The sequence below is a fragment of the Gossypium arboreum genome, chromosome 1 (assembly GCF_025698485.1).
Source record: "Gossypium arboreum isolate Shixiya-1 chromosome 1, ASM2569848v2, whole genome shotgun sequence".
NCBI lineage: Eukaryota > Viridiplantae > Streptophyta > Magnoliopsida > Malvales > Malvaceae > Gossypium > Gossypium arboreum.
The window spans coordinates 103,425,120-103,448,767 of record NC_069070.1 but is presented as its reverse complement, the minus strand read 5'-3'; the positions used below and the strand labels follow the sequence as shown (position 1 = coordinate 103,448,767).

At 35.0% G+C, this 23,648-nt stretch overlaps 1 protein-coding gene across 2 annotated transcripts in view; it reads right to left on the bottom strand.

Annotated features, from left to right (window-relative positions):
* Positions 1-4,399: 4,399 nt before the first annotated feature.
* Positions 4,400-23,648, bottom strand: part of LOC108482575 (nuclear-pore anchor) — a 30,704-nt gene continuing 11,455 nt past the window's right edge. The window contains exons 20-48 of one of the 2 annotated variants that reach the window (XM_017785705.2): positions 23,502-23,575; positions 22,310-22,412; positions 22,027-22,161; positions 21,799-21,897; positions 21,421-21,462; positions 21,265-21,318; positions 20,914-21,093; positions 20,730-20,777; positions 19,815-19,862; positions 18,302-18,382; positions 18,152-18,226; positions 17,869-18,053; positions 17,682-17,784; positions 15,233-15,349; positions 12,703-12,795; positions 11,775-11,927; positions 11,623-11,676; positions 10,981-11,094; positions 10,633-10,710; positions 10,346-10,495; positions 10,198-10,269; positions 8,413-8,568; positions 8,265-8,318; positions 8,030-8,117; positions 7,885-7,958; positions 7,673-7,801; positions 6,886-6,990; positions 6,135-6,309; positions 4,400-6,062 (exon numbers count right to left, since the gene is read on the bottom strand). In XM_017785705.2, the coding sequence (XP_017641194.1) occupies positions 4,657-6,062; positions 6,135-6,309; positions 6,886-6,990; positions 7,673-7,801; positions 7,885-7,958; positions 8,030-8,117; positions 8,265-8,318; positions 8,413-8,568; positions 10,198-10,269; positions 10,346-10,495; positions 10,633-10,710; positions 10,981-11,094; positions 11,623-11,676; positions 11,775-11,927; positions 12,703-12,795; positions 15,233-15,349; positions 17,682-17,784; positions 17,869-18,053; positions 18,152-18,226; positions 18,302-18,382; positions 19,815-19,862; positions 20,730-20,777; positions 20,914-21,093; positions 21,265-21,318; positions 21,421-21,462; positions 21,799-21,897; positions 22,027-22,161; positions 22,310-22,412; positions 23,502-23,575 (4,245 nt within the window). In that variant the 3' untranslated portion in view covers positions 4,400-4,656. The remainder of the gene's footprint in view (positions 6,063-6,134; positions 6,310-6,885; positions 6,991-7,672; positions 7,802-7,884; positions 7,959-8,029; positions 8,118-8,264; positions 8,319-8,412; positions 8,569-10,197; positions 10,270-10,345; positions 10,496-10,632; positions 10,711-10,980; positions 11,095-11,622; positions 11,677-11,774; positions 11,928-12,702; positions 12,796-15,232; positions 15,350-17,681; positions 17,785-17,868; positions 18,054-18,151; positions 18,227-18,301; positions 18,383-19,814; positions 19,863-20,729; positions 20,778-20,913; positions 21,094-21,264; positions 21,319-21,420; positions 21,463-21,798; positions 21,898-22,026; positions 22,162-22,309; positions 22,413-23,501; positions 23,576-23,648) is intronic. The other variant, XM_053029841.1, reaches the window with a different exon arrangement.

Genomic DNA, 23,648 nt, shown 5'->3' with positions numbered 1-23,648 from the left:
AAGTGAGTACTCACAATCCTATGACATGTCAACTATATCCAACGGTTTCATCAAGTCACAAGGCCAAAATATTCATAATGTCATCAAATATTACTTACCGATTATCCGAACGTATTCACCGCATAATCATATCATTAGCACATTATACATACTGTCACATGACATGAATAACATACCATCATATTTATCGTCACAATAGTCATCCCAACATGTTTATATTTCATCACATCACAATCCTCTTCACAATTCACAACCATATTTATCACATATTTAGCATAGGTAAAAGAACACTTACACTCGGAATTTAAAGAAGGGGTTTAGGCTATCTCTAAATTCCCAAATACACAACAGATTGCTTACGAGCAGCTATTCCAAAACACTCACCAATTAGGCTTTCGTCGAAAAGCCGAAAGCTTAAAATAGCTTTTCCTTGTCTTTCACCTTGATCGTAGAAGGTTCCAATGATTCCGATGCTCCACACATATTACCACACAATATACACAATCAAAATTTAGCCAAAGACTCACTTAAACCAACAAAAAACGCAAGCCTAAACTATATTCCTCAAGAAACTGAAATTTCAACTAACAAACTTGAAACTCAAATATTTCGGTCTATACTTAATCTTTTTGCCTAAAACGAATTCCATTCATCTAATTATTCACCTATGATTGATTCTCATTTAAACTGCTCAATTCGTGGTATCAAAATTTTTAACATGTTTATGGTAATTTTCACGAAAATTCATCAAGTCCTTAGAAATCCTTAACGAAACTTTAAAGCAAGTTTAGAAACCTTCTAATCATATTAAAAATAATTGAAAAACACTTTGCAATCACGTTTTTATCCACAAACCCGAAATTCACCATTAATGACCCGATTTTTGGCTTTTATCAAGAACATGCATTTTAACAGCTAAAAACTTAGTTTTAAATACTAGATAACATTAAAAACTATAAGGAATTGAATCATTACCTTAGATGAAGAAAATCTATGCGTTTGATCGAAAATTCGAAAAATCCAAAAACTTGACAATGGAGGAACTATGGTATTTTTTTGGTGTTTTTCTTGGCCTTTTATAGAGGTTTAAGGTTTAAAGGTGATAAAAATAAAAAAGGATTAGGAATTTGAGTTCAAAATTGATTGAAATAGCAAGAGAGAATCAAGGGACGGCAACACTGATTTTGGGGAAGAGTTAACGTGAAAAACTGTAAGTGGGAAGAAGAAATAGGTTGGTTTTTTTTTAAATTTTGGTCTAATTCTTCTTAAAAACTCACAAATTTAACTCTTTTACAAATCACTCCTTTTTTTAAAATTAAAGGTATTTAAAACTCATTTTTAAAAATTGATTAAATTTATAAAAACCATAATTACAAACATTACCGATATGTCATGTCACAAAATTCTGAACATACGAAAGCTAAAATTCCTAAAATACCCCTAAAACTCTTAGGCCCTATTTTAGCGTGTGACATACATGCACTTGGGAAATACATAAACCAACAAATTGTATTCCCCTTACCATACATGAACTTGCATATTCAATGTTTGTTTCAAAAGTCACATTATTTCCCCTTGAAGGAACATCCATTTAAGAGCCTTGGTACATGAATTCAGCCATTCATGAATTTGGCAAGAACAATGCACTTGTGTGCAGAACTCAAATGGTCACTTAATGTTTGAAGAAATACATGAATTCTTATTGGCTAAGAAAATGAACGTGCATAAATTTGCATGGGAATACTAACAGTCATAAGCACCTCTTTGTGACTGGTCATATACCTACATACACTAAAAATAGAAACCATTAGCTCATTTGCTAAAATCACAAACAACAAATATCACTAAAACATACAATAGTTAAAACTCAAACACAATATAAATAAAAATATGCATGCTGTGAAATTAAAACATAATAAACATGACACATTAAAGACAACAATCATGTGACATGATATAAATATGATATGGACACACAAAAGTTGTGGAAACTAAATATAATGCAAAGCATAAATTGAAGACACACTTGACACCTCAAGATACAATACATTACTACATGAAGATCATAAATTAAACCAACGAAGTTTTAAACCCAAAAACTAACTGGCTAAGTGATAGGGCGCAAATATTTAATCCAAAGTAACATTTCATCTTAGTGTTGGGCTTCACGCAATAGGCCCAATTATTCTTCCATAATAGTCCAAAACGAATCATGTTTGCAAATGAAAATATATCATTGGTCCACTTATGAGCTCTTTTATTTGAATCTTCACAAGATGTGACGGAGCACATATCATCAAGCAAGCACTATAAAGATATATAAATACCAATGTTTTGATATTAACCAAGTAGCCTGCACCATTTTATATTTACTGACTTTAAGAGTACTAGTAGGTGTCCCAAAGTATAATCTCTCTACCTTGCAGACCACTTAAGACAGTAATCTAGCTCATTCCAGATCATCCTTTACAAATAGACATCAACAATTGACGCCATTAATGGGAATTCTTTGAACAAAAGCCGGACTCTCCCACCAAACAACCCAACTTAACTATCACAAATACCCAAAATCACAAGCCTAGGTCATAAATGTAGACAACTGTCTTTCAACCGCCCATGGTAACTTTCAGCACTAGCCATCCACCCAAACCAGTTAGCACTGGAACGAGTAGTCCAACCCAAACCACTAACCTCCCGATGTAGTACATTTATTACGAGATCCCTTTAGCCTATTTTACTAATTAGGTATAGTCAAGCCACGACAATAGTACTATGAAATGCAATTGCAACCAACCGAGTAATTCTTAGAATGAGCACTTTATTGGTCACATCTAGACCAGCAAATATTAAAATTCTCCATTGATGTTGCCAGTGTCATTAATTGCAAATGCCATGTCATCCATTCCACAACAACTTGATTCTCACTCTAAATGTACCTCGTAATTTAACTCCTTCCCAACACCTTTGATGCAAAACAAAAGATATTGAAGAAGACACAGAAGGAATTGGAGCAAATCCACCGACAAAAAACGTCGCACAACCTTCTAGACAGATCTTATCAGATAGAAGTTCAAACTCCTCTAGAGGGAACAACACACAACCTCTGCTAAGACAACGGACACTCTCCAACCACCATCTAAATGAAGGATAAAGTTTTGTCAACCAAATCCGGTCGATAGCGCAAAATAAGTAGCTGCATTAAAACAAAAGCTATAAAACTCAAGGCAATCCAACGATTGAGTGTTCAAATGTTGCACAGATCGCCCTGCCATTGGTCATAAGACAAATCCATGTATCAACCAAAGTGAAATTATTCCCAAAAATCTACGATGGCTCCACACACGCGACCGACAATCTAAATCATTTCAGGGCTTTCCATAACCTCAAGAATGTTCCCAATTTGATAAGTTTTCCCAACCACGCTCTATGGTCCAACCAAAACATAGTGGCATTCTCTTACCCTTGGGTAAATCGTAAATTCGATCGGTTGAATCAAGACTTTATGACCTGCTTTGGAAATTGCATGGTGACATCCAGAACTTCTTCAAGCTTAATGTCCATCGCTCAAAGTTAAAGACGGTACTTTATACGAGTACATTAGATGATTCCACATCGCAAGAATGAGTCATTCAGGCATTTATATTTGGATTTAGGCATGCGATATGCATTAACAGATGCACAATTGTCTAGGCTCCATCAATTTTATAAGGACTGGAGTAGAAGTAGAACTGGCCAAGAAAAAGATTGAGCAAGCCGACAAAATCCAGTGAAAATACGAACAATCTCATCCAAAGAACGTCGAAGAAAAGAAACGGGGATGGAACTCATCAAACTCAAAAATTTGAACAGTACACTCAACATAATGTGAATCGATATAATATACGCAATAAAGGAAAAAATATTAGTTGTGGAACCACCACCTAAGAAAGAGATTGGAGTCAAAGAAATCCTAAAAAGCGTTATGAGTTCATGACAGGTACAATCAACGTTATAATCGGAGTTTATGAGTAGCGAACACAGCAGATCCAAAAGGAAAAATTGCCTGCAAACTGTGATGAAACTGGATACTTAAAACCCTAAGGAGAAAAGAGATGTAGTCTGTTAGTTCCGACCAAGACGACGAACTATTGATTGATAATGGTTGTGATCCGAATGTTGTTTCTTCAGTCTAATAAACAATGGAAGTGCATTGCTGAAGATGGGTTTTACAAAGTCCGAGCTAATCAACCAATCCTTGTGAAAAGATCGATCGTTGCATACTACTGCTGCTATTATTATTATTAAATGAAATAAAAACAAACTAGTAGAGACAAAATTCTTGACTGAGAAAAATAAGTTATCCACAATGTATTTCTTCTGTGTTTTGGAAGCTTTCGTCTTGTGTATTCTTGAAATTCAATTTATTAGCATAAGAGCTATAGACAAAAGATATTTGCCAGCCCAAGCTTGTCATTCATTCATTCCTTCATTTAGCACCCACTGCTCAATATTATGTCCGTTAAAATATATTATGTTAAAAACTTCTCATCTCCTAACTTCTTTCCCAAAAATATTTTTAATAAGATTCATAGAGAAAAAAAAAAAAAAGTACATCCTCTCATCTCATTTCATCTTCTCTATTCTTACCTCTCCGGTCTCCAGCATAACAAATATAGGTCACTGTTGATCAGAATTTTGTGGTCCCCCACCTGCTCGTCCACCACGCGCACTGCGCCCCCTAGCACCTCGAGCACGCACTGCAACCCTTCCACGACCTCTACCTGAAGTAGTAGAACCCAGTACTCCTGCCTGTCTTAACATTGCTCTTTCTCTGGCTCTCTCTTGAAGATTTACCAGCGTTGAGGTTGCACTACCTCCACTCCCGCTCCCAGTCCCACTTATGGGAGACATCTGCTTCACATCCTCTGCTTCTGCTGCTGCTGCACCGCTTGAACTACCTACGTTTTTTGAGACCTCACCCTCAGGTGTACCACTTGTTGTGCCACTCTCATTAGTGCCAGAGGTAGCAACGGCAGCGGCAGCGGCTTCAGGCATTGGATCCGTCTCCACTACACTCTGCTCATTACCATCATTCAACTTTTCAGATCCTTCGGCAACAGTCTCTTCACCTATATAACCTTCCTCATTCTTCTCATCATTTACAGCATCAGGAGAGTTATCACCTTCTGCTGTGGTAACTAGAGCTTCATCATCAACCCCTGAAGGTGAAGCCAGAGGAGATGAAACTAGCTCTGCCTGACCATCGCCAAACTCGGAGGATCCCACCACATTGTGCGCATCATTACCTCCTTCAGTATCTGCTGCTACCTCAGGGACCAGCTCTCCTTCTTCTCTCTCACTCTCAGTTTCTAGCACGGGCTGTAGATTATCTTGCTCAGCTGGATTCTTTGAATCTTCATCAGCTACCACCTCGTTTCCACTTGGTTTATCCAAGATCTCATCCGATATATTGTTCTTATTTTCCTGCAATCCAACCTCATTCATGCCATCTACCTGGGGTTCTTTTGACTCTTCAAGATTTTCCTCCATTGTGTAAGCCTCTTCCTTCTCAACATCAACAAGCTCCTCATTTGAACCTTGAGTTACATCACCAACATTATCATAAGCTTCGTCTGTTACTTGTGGACAACCAACATTTTCTGAGAGTGCAGCAAATTGACCTTCAGCAGCCTCTTGTCCAGAATCTGGACCCTTTGATTTCTTAAGAGCAGGTACAACCACATCCGTGCTGGTCTCCCCGGGAACTGGCAAATCCTCACTCAACTCAGATGTAGCAGAAGCCAGACGTTTGCGAACTGATTGTTGGTTTTGTGAAGTGAGAGTTCCTTGAGCATCAACATCGTGTGATGTAGCTTCTGACATCTCCACATCACCCTGTGGCTCTTCAGGTTTGACAAAACGTGGGCGAACAAGCCTCCTCCCTGTTTTACGAGTGTCAGTATTGGTTTTAGGTAAAATAGATCTCCTATCTTCAGATGTTTTGGCCAGTTGCTGGTGACTTGTTACAGGAACTGTTGAGGATGCAATAACGGGACCCTGATCCGAAACTACTGTGCCTGAAACTGAAATGAGGTTATCACACCAAGGGAAGAAAAAGAAAGAAGAAAAGAAGCCACAATTCTCAGAAAAGTCACCTGTTAAGACTGGTGTAGAATTGTCAACTGCAGGAACATCTCCAGATATGGAGCCAGTTCCAAGCTCATTTAGAATTGAACGTGCTACTTTCTCAAAATCTTCTGCAGCAGATAGATATGATGAAGCATGATCATCAGAGATGGTGCCAGAAAGAAGATGAACCACTGAGGTACCCTGGAAAAGTTAAATCCAGCAAGATATCAGTTACTATTTACAATATCAATGCTCAAAAGTACTTAATACAAGCAGGCCTGAAAAAGATAGTATTTGTCCCCCTTTCTTGTTCAAAACTAACTTCAATATATGTAAACACTAATCATACATAACTGCTAAAATCATAGGAAAGGCTGCTTGTGCCTTTTCATTCAAAGCAAGACTGAAGCCCCAAGTCCCTCTCAAGAATCAATTAGTGTTTCCAGTCAAGAACCTCTATCTTCTTTTAAAAGCGATTAACAAACTGACAGTCAGGAGCATATAATAATAAACAATAAATAAATCTCTAATTTGGCATTAATAAAAAAGGGAGAAAAGGGGGAAGAAGTTATCGTTCTGACAAAAGGTTTTTCACTTTGTGTTCCCTTTTATTTTTTTCAAGTGTTACGAAATAAAAGAAGTTAGTGTGATTTTGAAAGCAATTTATTTGATCCTTCGCTATACACGGAGTATGACTGATAGAAGGAACCAGACCCTTTGCTCACCAAAACACATTAAGAAAACTAATAAATTGATAAACCTCACAACTTCTTTTACCTGAGGAAGATTTCCCTCAGCATGTTTGAGCTTTTCTAGTTCTTCTGAGATTCGCTTCACCGAGAGTTGATACTTCTCAAGCTCACCTAAAACGGTTGTCTTTCCCTGTAAAATATTAAGAGAGAAACAAACATAAACAAGACCGAAGTTAAGGGTGAAATTCACAGCACAATACTTTGTTCTGCTTGGGGGTATAATTGAGCAGAAACGGTACATATCTCAGCTTGAACTTTAAAGAGATTTTCTAGCAAGAAAGAAGCCACATTTTCTGATCTCATTCAATTAGGCTCGTAAACAAGATAAAGTAATTTGATTAAGCTCAAACTTGATTCTTTGTACTGAGGTCGACACGTTTCATATACAAATATCTTTGTAATAAATTAAAAATACATACAAAATATAATAAAATATTATTATTAGGTACACCGACAGTTAAGCATTTTTAACTCCAGAGGCAGACCATATTTACAGCATGTACCATATTATTTATTTACTAAATAAAATCCAAGGAATGTGTCAGTTTTCTTCAACTCCAATTGTGGAGTTAAAAAACTCTATTGGCAGTTTACATGATAATTGTCCAACATAATATGACAAAAACATATATTAAAAAATAATAAAACTAGGGCCAGGGATTAATATGATTGAACTCAATCCGCTCAATAATTCAAGCTCAAGCTTAGCATGACGCTGTCCAAGTTGACTTCAGTAGCTAACATGTATATTAACCATTGACAACCCTTCCAGTTCATGAGGCAAAATATGCTCGAAGAACAAATAGACAAACCTTTTCAGTTTTCCTGACTGCTTCCATAATAGTCCGTTCACACTTGATACGTTTTGCTTTCTCATTCTGATGTTCATCCTTCTCTTTCTTCAACTCTTCTCTTTGTCTCTCAACAGTTTTCTCCAGAATCTGTGCAAATAGTGTGGAAGAAAAAATTGTGGACAAATAAAGAAAAGAAGAAAACGGGAAAAGAAGAAAATCAGCTTAAGCACCTGTATTCTAGTGTCTTTCTCCTCTTTTTCCTTCATGACCTGGTCACCAGTAATATCACTACCGGACCTTCTACCTGCTTTGAGAATTCAAATGTTTACAACAAGATGCTTAGATAATAAAAGATAATTCTAAGAAAAATTCTACCTTGTTTCAATTCCTCCACCAGTTTCAAATGACCTTGATTTTCTCTGCTCAATTGCTCCTTTTCCTTTGCGAAACTCTCAGCTCTCCTCTGGCAGAATTTTTTTTTTTTTTAAAGTTAGGTAAAAAATAAGAACCAGAACACAAAATGCGAAATTCACAACTCCATTTCTTAAAGCACTGTAGTCAAAATGAGCAAGAAAATGCATCTAAGTAACAGTTTCCATTTCATAACCACCTTAAATTGAACAACAAGCTTCTTCTGCTTCTCAATGTCTGACTTTAAATTTGCCTACACAAAAAATAATACAGTGAAATACTTTTTTACACCTAAAGTGAAGCCTAAAAGTTTATAGCTTAAATTACAGAGAATTGGAGAGTTTTACCTCTTGCTGCAAAATATCGTTTAACTTCTTATCCTTCTCATTGAGTTCCAACTTGCTGTTTGCAAGATCTTGTTCCAATTTTGATATAATATCCTGCTTCTTAGACAGAAGGTTTGTGATCTCTTCAATCTGAGCGTCCTTCTCTTTCAAGTTTTCCTGGATTGATATATTCACATCAGAAATCAAATAAAAAAGTAATACAAGCTAATATAAAATTATAACCGCTGTCAATAAGACTATAACAAAATGATAGATTAGCTGATCAGCCTACTAAAGAAACCTTAAAATCGGCATGCCAGTTCCGATTTGGTTTCTCCCTTTTCAGCATAGAAGTAAATTCTTAAAGCATGTCATTTCCACATAAATTTCCAGTGCCATCAAAGGCACAAGAAACTTTCTGAGTACTATCGCCTGTTGTGGAAGACACCAAAAGAGTGCTTCCCTAAGTGAAGGTGCAATATGTATGTGTATTTTGTATGTAGTTGTCTATATATACAAAATAAGCTTAAGATATATAATTCTGATAATAAACCCTAGGGTTGTCCAATTATATTTCCTACAAAACATGCAAAATTATGTTTCTCAATTGTTGGTAAACATGCACTGTCTCCTTATGTTCTAGCTGTTACAGTTGAATAGTCAAATATTAAGCTATAAAAAATTTAATATGGTTCCCTTTGTTTGCTATTAAAGTTACAATTAATAAAGAAATTTATAAAGAACTTCAATCATGCTAACTTTTTTTGCACTACCGCTTTACAAAACCCATGCCTAGGCAAACCAGGAATTTGTTTAATCAATGTGCCTTGCCTGAAAGGGATTGACGTGCTTTTGTTGTCTGGCACATGGTGCAAGATGCACGCCTTGAAAAACACACTAAATTTCTAGAGTCTAAACACAAATTAAATGAAAACAGTCTGTTCTTGGTTAAAAATGTAAAACCAAGGCTTACAATAAAATGTAACAATAAAGTATTAGTATTTGTAGGACTTCATCGCTGACACATGAAGGCCTCCAAAGATGTTTAAATGGTAAAATATTGAACTCACAAAAGTTCAGTTTCCAGAAAAAAATGTTGTAACATTTTTTAACAAGCAGGTCCAATCATGTTGTTCAATTTGCCCTTAAGAAAATGGGCAATCTATCTAAAAACAAATAGCATATAGCAAAATCTTAACCACACAAAAGACTCAAGGGATAAAAAAAGAATAATTATTAATAGAAATAAACCAAAGATGAAAAAAGGAATAACTCGAATGTTTAACTAGGAATTAAAAGAATGTGTTAGTACCCCTTTAGTTTACCAACATTTAACACCAGAAATTTAAATTTAATAAGTCAAAAGTATTAATGAATTCATCTTCTGTTATCATCTCCTACTTTCCATGTCTGTTAGTTAGGATGACATCCCTCCACTTTCAAATTCCAGTAGCATTAGGAGGTTATGCCTACATTTTTTCCTTTCATTCGTTAAACCCTAAAACCACCAAGCAGTCTTTAAGGTTTGAATTCAATAGTAGTTACGCAGAAAATTATTCTGGCGTTAGGATGCTTTAGCTCGAGATTTTAGGCTATCTCTTAACAAACCAGCACCATAGGTAAGCAAAAGAAAACATCTTCCCGAAGTCCTAATTTTCGCCGCATTAAGTCTGATTCTGTCTTGCATTCCCCCACAACTATATCTATTGCAGGTGGCAGCATCAACGTGATTCTAGAAGTTCCCATTCACAAATTGCATTTCAAATACTTATAACAAGGTGACATGTTCATAAAAGGACATCCTACCTCCTTCTGTAGAACATCATTTTTCAGACGATTATAGTCTTCCACATCAATGTTTCTACATCTCTCAAGTAACTACAACAGAAGAAATATATGTTAAAATGTCACAATAAAGAAAAAAACAGTAGTACTCTTTAACCTGTGTTCATACCTCAGAGACCCTCTTTTCCAAGATCTCTCTCTCTCTCAGATGCTTTTCAATTTCCTTTTTAGAAGCTTCAACCTCAAATTGCCTCTCCATCAGCTGGCTCTCTAGAGCTTCAGATTCAATCTTATGTTTATGAACCACCTCACGTAATTTCTATAAGCAAAACAGGTAAGTTTGTAAAAAGACAAATTTAATAAATAAATTTAAATAAATACAGCTTATTATGAAAAGTAACTATATTGATATTTTTTTCCCAAAATGATCTTAGGCCAAGAGTGCCAGGATTCTACCTGGCATTCCTCAAAATTGTGCTTGTTCTCCTCTCTAAGCTGCATGTTGCTTTCACGGAGTAAATTCATTTCCCTGATCTGCAAAAAAAAACAAAAAACAAAAACAAAACAAAAAAAAAGAATTACATGATCTAACTATCAGGTTTTTGGAACAAAAATATTAACAAGGGCAACATTAAAAGAAATAGGGATAAACTAATAAATGCCAGGTCTCTGAAAGGGTACTGAAATTGACAAGGTGTCAACATATTTTGGAAGAAAAGAAAACTATATAAGGGGACAAAAACATAGGGGGGGAAAAAAAAGCCAAATGAACTAACATAATTTTGGCAGGAAGTAAAGACTAACCTGGTGCTGTAAAGACTTGATCTCATCCTCTGTCATCAACACTGCTCTTGAATTGGCACGCTCAGCATTAAGTGTGGCTTTGGCACTTTCTTCTGCCTTAAGAGCATTCTCAAGCTACAAAACAAATGCAAGGAAACTTATGACATTAAACAATTCCATGAAACAGGAGAACTGCTGTTCCATTTTGAAGCCAACACTATAATATATACAAACTTTTACCACAAAATTAAACAAGGAAAAGAGGACACACCACATTTGATGACATATTAATCTCAAAACCATATTTTCTACATATTCTTTGATTTCACAAAGCTCTTTTGAGCAAACAAAAGATTTGTACCAACCACTTCCATTAAAGTACCTTTAGCCTCCTTAATATATATAGAATCCATCTACAATGTAGTTGTGATCATAGGCAATTCAAATAGAGTTTTCAAGTAAGAAAAATAAAATAAATTCATTATATCATCAGAGTGAGGGGTATCTTATAAAAAGTTCGGAAAATAACCTGAAAAGTTCATCATTTTTTTAATAAGGATAAAACCACAATAGGTAGATAGGAAACCAAACTTGACTACGACAAATATGACTCAGAACATCAAATATGCAATTCAGTTAATATTACGTAAAGGAATTACTAACTTGTGATTGCAACCGTAGCTTCTCCTGCTTCAATAAAGATATCTCTGTTTCCGCCTATAGAAAATCACAAAACATCAGAAAGTACAGGCAGCATTAGAAAGACAAAAGGAGAAATAATCTACCCAAAAAAAAAAAAAACAAATGGAACATACTATTTGTTTTGTCCGTCGGAGGTAATTAATGACATTCTGCAAACCAGAATCACCATGTGAATCTGGAACAGAACTTTCAGCAAGTGCAGAACCACGATCTTTCTCAGCATACTGAATATGCATAGCTTCAATCCGGCTGTGCAATATCTTGTTCTGAAGAACATGTGACAAAAGATCATATTAATAATCATAGAAAACTGCATTTTTCTACTCTTGCATTAAAATAAAACTACAACATATATTCTAGAGTAGAAAAACAAACAAAAAAAGGATAGCATCAAATACATTATTTCAATCTGAGCAAATAATAGTAGAAGGAAGACATGCTTCAACCCTTTCAAAGTTCGCTCACAGGTGTCTTGTCTAAGAAACAAGTTGTAAATCAAAATGTACATCCAATGGTTCAAATCTTCACTAGAATGGCCTATACGTAAGGGAAATAAATTCTAAGTGCCAAACACTGCAACCCATCAATTCAATTATCCAACAGATAATGCTAGCCAGGACACCACAGCATTGGAAATGCTGATTATAGTCCGAATTAACACCTGAGTAGCCTAATATGCAATTGTTGTGACTGTATCTACCCTATTATTTAAATTAGCATTGAAGCTATCAAGTTTCTGAAAGGGAAAAATGTTGGTTTGAAAGTAAAATTGCCTTCTTTCCTATTCTCATCAAATAAGCTAGTTGCTCAATGTTAATGTTCCTTGAACACATCATACTCTTGCATATAAAGTTGGGAATAATGAGGAAAAGTACATGTTTCATGAGTTTGAATTATACAACCTGAAACTCCATCTACAAGAGGAGAACTGATATTACTGCACCAGTGAGAATGAATGCAGAGAGGAGAGGAGAGGAAAGGAGAGGACTAAGGTGCAAGAACAAAAAGAAATAAACAAGCGGAACTCACACCAACACTGACCTGTTCATTAAGTTCATCATATTTTTTCTCAGCTTCTTTCCTTGATTCCTCGAGAACTGATTTCTCCATCTCCCACCTAGCCTTAAGTTCAGCCTGGAAAGAACATATTCAGCTAACCAGGTCATATCAATGCATTTAGCAATATACAAATTCCAACATAAAAATAACTAAATAAATAAAACAGAAAGAGTAACTCATAGAATAAACCACTTGACGAATTGCAGTGAACAGTGACATAACATGAAAATGTCTACTGAAGCAGAGTAATTTCAAATCCCCCAATTTAAAAGGCTATAGACAATCATAAAAATATGCATCATATTTAACAGCATGCAAACAACTTCAATGTTAAGCAGGGATCTATTATATAAGTTCTACTTGTTTATCAACCATTTTCCTTTTGCTCTTGAAACAAAATTTTAAAAAGGAAAAAATGTTGTAGATGAAAAATATACACAACCATGAAGAATTTATAAATTTAAATTTGATTTCCCTGACTAACAAGGAAGCATAATTTTTAATTTTTATGCAATTATTACGCTCAAATCATTGTTGCTCTTTAACCACTTACTTAAACTTAGGTTTCATAAAAACTCCCAAAAAGTAAGAATGCAAAGACCTGACCTTTTATTTTGTATGAATTTGAAGCTTTTTACAATTATTTAATAAATAAATAATTTTTGGATGTCACCTAGTGTTGTAAAAACAGGACCGGACCGGGCCAGTTCAACCAGGAATAGTGGATGTACCAAATCAACTATAATGTTAAAACCAGAAAATGAGTGAACCAGCAAGAGCCGATAATAAACTGGAACCAGAAAGTGATTAATCTAGGAAAACATGGAGAAAAATTGGCCGAAACCATTAACAGAGAAAACAGTGGTCTCATCCATATTTTTTAAACTGAAGAGGTTGGAAAAAATGGGTAACTAATGCAACTCTTAGCTCGAAGTTGACTGGTAAAAATAATGGGAGAAAGGGGCAACTGAAAGAGAAGAAAAGCTAATAAGAAAGCCAGAACTAAGAACAAAAGAGAATGAGAGGCTTAGGGTTCAATGGAGAAAGATAGAGCGCGACAGAAACTGAAAGAAAGGAAGCATGGGAAAAGAGAAGGTTCGATAGAAAAGAAAGGGAATTGTTTATTTGCTAATGGGTTTTGGATAGTATTTCTGGATTTATGTAATGTTTCGGCTTTATTTAATGGGTTACTAATGAACCAGCCGGTAAATGTTAAAGCTCCTGTTCCAGATTATCATAGTTGCCCCTACTTATATAATAACCCATTAAAGCTCCGGTAAATGTTTTTGGTATCAGCCATTGCAGGTAATTGGGTTTCATTAGCCACATTGCGACACAAGCTCGAATTAAATTCCCCTAAACTCTGGGGTTCTTGCAGCTCAACAGTTTCACATCTTAACTGTTTCTTTCTTGCCCTACTATTACAGCACTTCACCACCCCCTATCAGCTCATATCCGACCACTGAGCTGCCTCAGAACATTGAACCACAAGTGCTTTCCATCACAATAACATGCCATCTCATCACTCAAATCAGGCCACTATAATTACCAAACATAAACTATGCCGAAAATAGGTTTCGAATATAGTAGGCTTGCCTAAATATGGTTAGTAAATAATAAACACCTAACATTTTAAGTTTTATTAGTATTGTGGGTTTTGGGATAGTATTCCTGGATTTCCTGAGTCTCCCTTGAATCTCTGAATATCCAAAACAATTAATTGAATTTATTTATATGAGTAGGAGCAACTATGATAATCTAGAATTATCAACAAATAAATATAAACAAAATGTTAAAGCTCCTGAAAAATAAAATACAAAAAAAGGTGTTTTTACACTGACAGGCCCTGCTGACATAAGCTCCAGATTGGACATCACTTGTACCAAGTCTTGATTAGAGAAGCTTGCACCCATTGTTTAATATTATTTTCCTTTTATTTTAAGGATACTCTTTTCCATTGTTCATGACTTACAGAACCATCTCATCTCACCACTTTTTTACAACAATCAGTAATAAGAGCCCTTTATTTCTCTCCCAACTAGACTTCTCTTTCTCTTCATTCTACTCAGTTTGAACCCCACATAGTTCCTCAAAATTATTCTTCCTACCTGTGATCCTATGTAATTTCACATCTTAAAGACATTTCACTAACTTCAAAATTGCTCGAGATTATTTGAGTCTCTGCAATCAATTGGATTAAATCAATGTTGGTCTCAATTTAAAAGTGGCATTCTTGGTGAAGACGGGTTTAGGATGTAAAGGAAGAGATGGACATTTCTTGATATATTTTGCATCTGATCCGTGGTTTTCCTGTTTGAGATGAGCTTGAACTAAACATTAAAATCACTAAAGCCCAAACAAGTTCAAACTCCATACTAGTAAGATAACATTAGCCTCAACACAACCAAGCTCAACAATGGGGCACTCATTCCCAGCCCAAAAAAGCAGGCAAAAAATTCAACATACAAAACAAACAAACAAAAATAAAATAGAAAGTGTAAAAATAACATACATTTTCACTTTTGTGTGCATCAGCCAGTTTACGCAACTCAGATGCTTCCTCTTGCAGTAAAGCCAACTCTTGTGAAGTTTTAGTCAACTCCTGAATTGTCTCTGATTGTAGAATAACCTGTTCAAAGAGGATGTCACTAAAGCAATCAAGACTATTACGCAGCCCCGAACAGTTTTCATTAAATAGAATGCATAAAAGCTGTAAAAACTCAAAAAAACCCCGTATAGACAAACTCGAAACAAAGATCTTTCTTTACAAGCATATGATTTGATTCCCTTCAAATGAATAACCAACACACAAGCATTTCACATTATTTAATTGGGTGTCTTGAGATCATAACCAAGAAATTTCAAATTCAGGGATGGTAATAAATGGAAGATGACAACCCAAGGCAATACGAGTTTAATAGGGTATCATGAATATGCAAATACATAAGAACATATTCACATATTTCCACTGTGGTCAAAGTTGAAAAGCACCATCAACAGACTAGAAACCCCTGTATTAATCCAGAGGTAAATTGCCAAAAATGTACTCATGCAACAAAAGCAAGGTGCAAATAAATGCACATAAAAGAACATTTATTTGTATTTAACACACTCAAAAACATAGAGCTTAAAAGTTGACTCCACTACTCCACTCCACAGCCTGATGTTTGAACAATAAACTTACAGGTGAGAAACTGTCGAGTGTCAAGTATAATAGATACTCTGATTCATATTTCCAAAAATAAATGGTACCCTGCTTCTTAAGATGAACATAAAAGCACCTTGACCATGCTACATAAACCATATCAGATCAATATTAAACGAAACGATACTTCATATTTAATTAAGAACAATGCCCTAGCACCACCAAAACAATTATAGCTGTAAATGAATTAAGCATTTGGTGAACTATTCAAGAGCAAGCTCAGCTCAAGTTCTGTTTACAGTGGTTTAGTAGGTCAAACAAATGACTTCAAACAAGATTTCAAGTTTCATTTAATAAACAAGCTGTATAACATAGGTGCATTCAGCTCTTTCTTTTTCATGAGCAAGATCATTTAATATTTGTGAACAAGTCTAATGAACTAAATTATAGTTTGTTCTCACTCTCTTTATGTTGACTACCATAAATATCTTTTAACAAGACTTGCTCGCTAGTTAATATTACATCATTTAGAAATACACTTAAAGATATGTCAAAACTTTGATGATGTTTAAAATATTATTACTGTTGATAGCTTTAATGTGCCTAAAAGTGGAAAACATAAACATGTTAAAGAGTTGGGGAAGAAAAATTTGCTGTTTTAGTTTTGTACTAAAAACCAAAATTATTACAAGACGAGGAGAAATAGTTCTCATAAATGCTTTTTGGGCTATCTCCTAATGCTATCAGTTATAGATATCAGCAAGATTAGGACAATGCCATTGAACTTCAAGATGGCCATTTTTATAGGTCTTAGTGGATTTTTTATCTTGAAGTTATCAATTTAGCCAAGTGGAGCCTAAGCCAATCTTTATGGCTTGGAGTGAAGCTCGATAATAGCTGGTGTTCAGCTTGGAGCTCAATTAAGTTAGCCTAGAACTGGAAAAATGGCAGTACAGCCGACACAACACAGATCGTATTGCTATATAGTAGCAGATCATGCTCAGGATGGTACTTAATATAGTGCCAGGCTGAGTCAAAAACGTTTGGCTCATAGCTGGAACAGCAGAGCCCATGATGAGCACAGGCTAGCACGTGGCACAGTCCAGCACAACCCAACCCTTACATCTTTTTATTAGATCAACACCCATCACATCTTCAATATTTTTTTGGTTGACTAATGGGAAATAGCTCCATCTGTTTTTCCTTTCCCTCTTTTCATATGATATACTCATAATTCCTTTTTTCATATCTTCTATGTCAGTAAACTTCACTTCTCAAAATTCAGAATTTCCTCTTCCTATGAATGTGGGAATTTTAGGCTGAGACACGTAACATGCGACTATTTTTTTTTTCTTTAAAAAATTTAACTCTTTTTTAATAATTATGAAACTAAAAAGTAGATGCATTAGAGAAAATAATATTTTTTTTAAAAAAAGAATATTCAGCCCTAAGTACAAGGCCAGGCTTGGCACATCCCACAATATAGTGTGCCATCAGCAATATTGGGCTTAAGGTCTATAAACATCTGGGCCTTGCCAATCACATTCCTATTATTGGAGTGACAAAATTGACCAATAACAAGCTTTGGTACTAAGACGGCCTGGCCCATCTATGCTACCACCTCTAACTTAGCCAACTCAACCAAGAGAACAACTATTAGACTTCAATATGAGGCCACTTATTACTTGGCTCATTAATAATTAGATGTGGCAAAGCTAGAGCAAAGGAAAACTGGGCATGGCTCAATACTTACATATTCATTGATTAACAAAGTAGATATTGATTATCTAGCCAACTTTGTGTGCAGTGAGCAAACCTGTCTTTCATAATTGGCTTGAGCTGCACGCCACTTTTCATGTTCATTCTCTAGGTTTTCTTTCATAGAAGAAATTTGAATCTCCAATGCCATAATTTGAGAACTATATGCAAAGCACAGAATGTCAGAAATCAATCATAGATGATTAAAATAAGTCCCCATGTAACATAGAGCAGAAAAATTCGACCTTTTGACTGCAGTTTCCTCTTTTAAACTTGAAATTTCTGCTAATACAGACGAGAGAGCCTCTTCCTTTCCTGCAGTTGCAGAGGCTACTTCCTCTGATTTCAAAGAAGATTCATTCTCAAGTTCAGAAACCCTCTCTCTAAGTGAAACAAGCTCCGCTTCTAAAGATTTCTTCAACTTTTCCGCCTGACAAATTAATTGAAAAGAAAGATTTAGCATATAGAGCAGATCAGACAACCAATTACAAAAAGTTCACCAGCCAAAAGTTAAAATACAGCAAATACCTCAATCTTGAAATTTTCATGTGCCAGTTCCATTTGCTTCAATGCATCTTCATTTGCCTGTGCTATGTTCTTATACTGCAAAGCAACATGGCATATTATGACATAATTTCTACCACAAATTAAAATCTAATTTACTCAAATTTAGAAAACCTGTAGCATGTGATCCCTGTTAACTTTTGCTTCCTCCTTTAGTTTCTCTCTCTCTTCCTTTGTCATTGGCAGTTCTGTCTCCTGCAGACGTTTAGCCAAACCAGGGAAACAAATTATAGAACCAAAATCAACACAATATTCAATTAATCAGTAGAAAATTCAGGAAAACATCCAGAAATACAAATCAGAAAAGACTTTCATATGAAAAAAAAAGGAATTTCAACAGAGAACCCAGAGAGGCAATTTAAGTTGTTTCTTCTTAGCAACCAATAAAAAATATTTACCATGAAACAGTAACTGATGTAATCTAGCAAATAAACATGATGCGCTGTTCCAGATTTATCAATGAAGTCTAGATTCCATGAATATAGTGAATTTAGAGAGGTAATTTCAGATGTTTCTCAGCAACCAAAAAATATATTCTATAGAACTGTGAAACAATAATTGACTAAGTCAAGCAAATAAACAAGATGCAACGTTCCAGATTTTGTCAATGAAGTCTAAATTCCATGAATTAATTCACCCCAACTTTCAATTGCCGTTGCTTGGTATTAGTTCTTCAAGTTTCAGGCTGCATCAGATATGACTCGCCTTCAGTGTTTTCCATCTCAAGTTTTGTTCAACATACTTGGTCTTACAACACAGGATAAACATGGCAAAACCGGAAGTATGCAGTTCCATATAAAGAACTTCGTCTCTACAATACGGAAGCTCAAACTAAATGAGCCAGATTTTAAACCCAAAATGACTATGCTACTTCTAATAAATATTTTAAAAGTTATATTGGACATGAGTAGGCACGGGCATATTTGTCACAAATGGAAAGTCCTCCATATTGTTTTGATTTAAGACAATCTTGATAAGAAACTGTAAACACCACTTGACTCTCGCTTTACCAAGAAAAAGGATCTGCATTCGTGTTGGCTCCTAGGAGCTATCCAAAGTAGCATGCACAAAGAGACCCAAACTATTCTTTCCTTTCCTTCCCTTTCCTTTTCTTGTTCTTTTTTTTTTTTTTTGAGTAAAAAAGCCTTCATGAAAGTAATAACATTAACCATTCTGTTCTGTCCTTTAAATGGTACACAGGATGTTAGTTTCAAGGGTTGCCCTACAATAGCTGTACTTCCTTTCCGTTTGTTCTCAGTTCTTTTTCCCAGACAACCAAGAGTCAGACTATCATTTCCTCTTTTTCCTTTCTTTTTTTTTTTATTTTTTTTTTTATTTTGAGGAAAATGACGCCTTCATGGAAGTGTTAATATAACCATTCTGCCCTTTAAATGGTACACTGGATGTTAGTTTGAAGGGCTGTCCTAAAATAGCTCTACATCCTTTCCATTTGTTGTCAATTTCTTTTTTTACTGGACAACCAAAACTTGTTACTTCTAACAATTCAAATGCCAGAGTATCCATCCAAAATGTAACAAGCAGTAAGCAGTGGAAATGGAACATAACACATACACTTCAGCAAGAGCATCATTAAAGACAACCAAACCAATAAATGAAAAAAGCTAACCTCGTTTGTTGAAAAAGCGGATGGTGTACCACCATCTAGTGCCAAAATCTGCATCAGAGTACCAACAAATAGTCAGCAAGAAATCCAAATCAGACCTGAAGTAAAATACTAAACAAACAAAATTATAAAAATGTAGCGGGGAAAGGAAAAGTAGACAGCAGGAGGATGGAGCAAAAGCAGTCAAAAACAAAAGTAACCATTTAGACCAATATCCAAATCTTGTATATTAACAAATCAAATTAACAATATGATGAGAGATCAAGATTATATTGCACATGAGATGGAAGAAATGGTGATCTTATATATTTCCTAATCCATAAAATGATTCCAAAAAGAGTTCCACCCACATACAGATGCAGTGCCAAAGTAGACAACTCAATGGTTACACCGACAAGCTATAAACAACTTTCCCTAAATTAATTTCCTAATTACACTCATAAAAGCAAAGCATTTTTTGCAATTTTTCAAAGCCCTGCAGAAACCCAATGTTGATATTGAGTTTACATCCATTTAATTCCTCACGAGCAACAAATAATACTTTTCTTTCAATTATTTAAAAGACATATTGGCAAAGAAAATGATGATTTTAATAGCAGTCCGCATATATCTTAGAATAAAAACCAAAAGCGCTTCAAGACCCAAGTTTGATCTCAAACATAAAATTGAAATCCAGCTTAGCAGGCGATAATGATATGAACAGAAAGATTCTACCCAACATTTTAAACAGGTGGAATAGCAATTTCAGGAATTAGTAATAGCAAAGTGTTTGGAGGCCAAAAACAACACTATTGATGGAGAAACCTCTAAATACACAGTAGAAAGAATATAAAAGATATAGTGCACTTCAATGAGATAGAGATTAGCATCTAAAGTGGAAATAGTGCTTCGTAAACAGAGGAGTATAGTCAACACTACCTTAGCATCAGAAGATTTAAGATTTTTCTCCAGATCAGCGAGTCTGGCCTGATAAAATATTGTAATAGAAAAATCAGACCAGAAACTCAACTAAAGGGGAGGGGGGGGGAATGACTGTAAAGCACATATAACTCCAAGAGTGAATAAGAACAAGCAGAGCTAAGAGTTAGACAAATGATATTACCTCAGAAGTGGTAGCCCTCGCCTCAGCAGCAGCATGAGCATGCAAAGCATTAGCCAGTTCTTTTCCCATTTCTTCAACTTGTTTCATAGCATTTTTCAGAGTCTGCTCACGGTCAGATATGAGAGTACGAACATTATCCCTCTCTTCTTGCACCTGCTTCTTAGCTTCAGCCCATTCTTTCTGCAAAATTTGGTCAGGCCAAGAAGTTGGTCATGAAAACAAACATGTCAGCATTTCTTGAGAAAGTACAAAATTTTTCAATAATCAGCTAAAGATATATGACCAATCATCAGGTGATACATCTGCGACCTAACTTCTACAAGGTATATTCAATAATGCAAAATAAATCACCTCTATTTTTTTAACATACTCCTCTTGCTTTCTTCTCTCCAAAGCTCTTGTTTCCTAAAACACAATTAGAAAGGTGATCAAACCAACATACATGTCAAATACGTACAGATGAGGGAACAGATGTATTCTCGTAACAAAATAATTAAACCTTGTTACCTCACGAACTTCCTCTGCACTCTGTATGGTATCCAAACTAGCCTGCATATAATAACATTAGAATTTTTACTGGTACCAACCAAATGTGAAAGAAAAGAAAGTTTGGGTTGTTTCTTCTGTTTCTTGACTTTCACTTTTGGAAACAAAAAAAAAAACTGTGTTTCAATAGAAAAGGCAAACAATCAAGGGGAAAATTTTTTATCTGACTTCTGCATAGAACAATTATGTCAAAATTAGTATTTCACTTGTCATTTGTTCATTCTTAATCAATTATGTTGTTTTTCATCATTTGCTTTAGCTTTATAGCAATTTTTAAAGAAGTGAAATCCATTTTAAAAGCAACAAGGAAACAAATCCCAAATCAATCACACTATAAACCTGCAGACGATAAACTCTCTCTGACAAGCTGCGAACTTCATCACATGCTCTCTTTTCAGCATTTGCTAACATCTCTTTTTCTTGCTTCAATATAGACACCTATTTGAGAACAGAAAGTATAAATAGCAACATTTACAACAGTCAGAACAACAAAGTTTGCCAAACACAAAATATAAACAGCAACATCAGCAAGTCATATAATGACAAGGTTGCCAACAAAATAGTTACCTCCATTGTCAATTTCCGAGAACACTCCTCAGCAGCATTTAAAGATTCAGAACTTTCACGTAGCTTCTTTTGGTAGTCAATAATCAACTGCGAGAACTCCACATTTCTTGCCAGAACACCATTGATTTTATCCCTCTATGATGTTCCAAATGCAATAAAGAAACAGAACATCACACTAACATGTAAATGACCATAAACTAAAGATGTAATAAAACAGAATCACAAACAGTAGATAACATGCTTCATAAAATGAGAAAATAAAGAGCATGCTAAAACTAATCACCTCATGCTCAGCTTCTTTCATGACACTCTCAAGTTTCTCTCTAGCAAAATTAGATTCAAGAGCCAACTTGTCACGCTCTGACCGTAAAGATATGATCTCGCCCCTGTTAATCAAAGACAAGACAAAAGTTAACAATAAGATGTTTCAACACGTAAGAACAAAAAGAAAATAGAAAAGGTGACTTTTAGGATTATATTCACATCAAAGGTATGCAATGACCCAAATAATCCAACACTGAATTCTGCTGCAAGAATTCACAGCAATTTTGTAACACTAAAATAATGCAAAAGTATGGAAGTTGCCATAGACTAGAAGCTACTAAGCTTAAATCAAAAGAATGTATTTAGTTGATACACTTAAACAAGATAAATAGCTTTAAACTGGTGCATTTAAACTGGTCATTGTATGACGAATAATCTTCAGAAACTGCAAGGATTTTAAATAAATTTTATGTAGGTTCTTTGTATTTTAAATAGCTTCTAAAGGAGGCTTCAGCTGCTGGTTAGTTGCCATAAAAGCTGTTGATTTAGTACAGTAAAGCATTTCACTGCTCTAATAAAGTAGCAAACAAAAACTGTCTGTAACAATAAGGAAATGAATATCAACAGACTATTAAAATTAAAAGAAAATGAATTGTTCACTTCTTTGAACTAGTACACACAAGTTTCGTAACGCAAGTGAAACAATTATGCAAAGACTACATGGCTATAGAACATACATACTGATCCCCTGCTTAAAGAGAGCAACAAATAACAAAGAAATAAAGAGACCAATTGACATATGATGGCCAGGATGTCAGGATTTGTGGCTATTCCAATCAGGATATGTGAGGAAGCAGGAAAATTTAGATACAACAAATAGAAAAGACAAATAAAAGTAAGATACGGCAGGAATATTTTGATACACCTAGGGTTATCTAGAAATCAAGTCTAAGGTTGATTGCATCAGACAATCACAAAATAATAATGCTGGAAATTCTCTGCTATATAGTAAACTATATCTCAATAGGAAGAGTATATTAATTCAAATAGTCTTAGGATCCTAATCCTAAACGAAATAGGAACTCCTACCAACACTAGTTTGACCGTATGATATATGGATCTAGTTTATAGATAAACTCCACAAAAGATTCTATTTTAAATTTCAGAACAAAAACCATAAATTAGTCTTGAAAAATATAACAAGAACATACCTGGCCTTAGCTAGATCCTCTTCAAGACACCTTAAACGTTCAGTGGCTTTTTCTTGTGCTTTCTTACTAGCTTCCTGTTTTATAAATTATGATACAAAATGTCAGCCCAAATATAACAGAAACTAAATGAACAAGGCATATTCACCC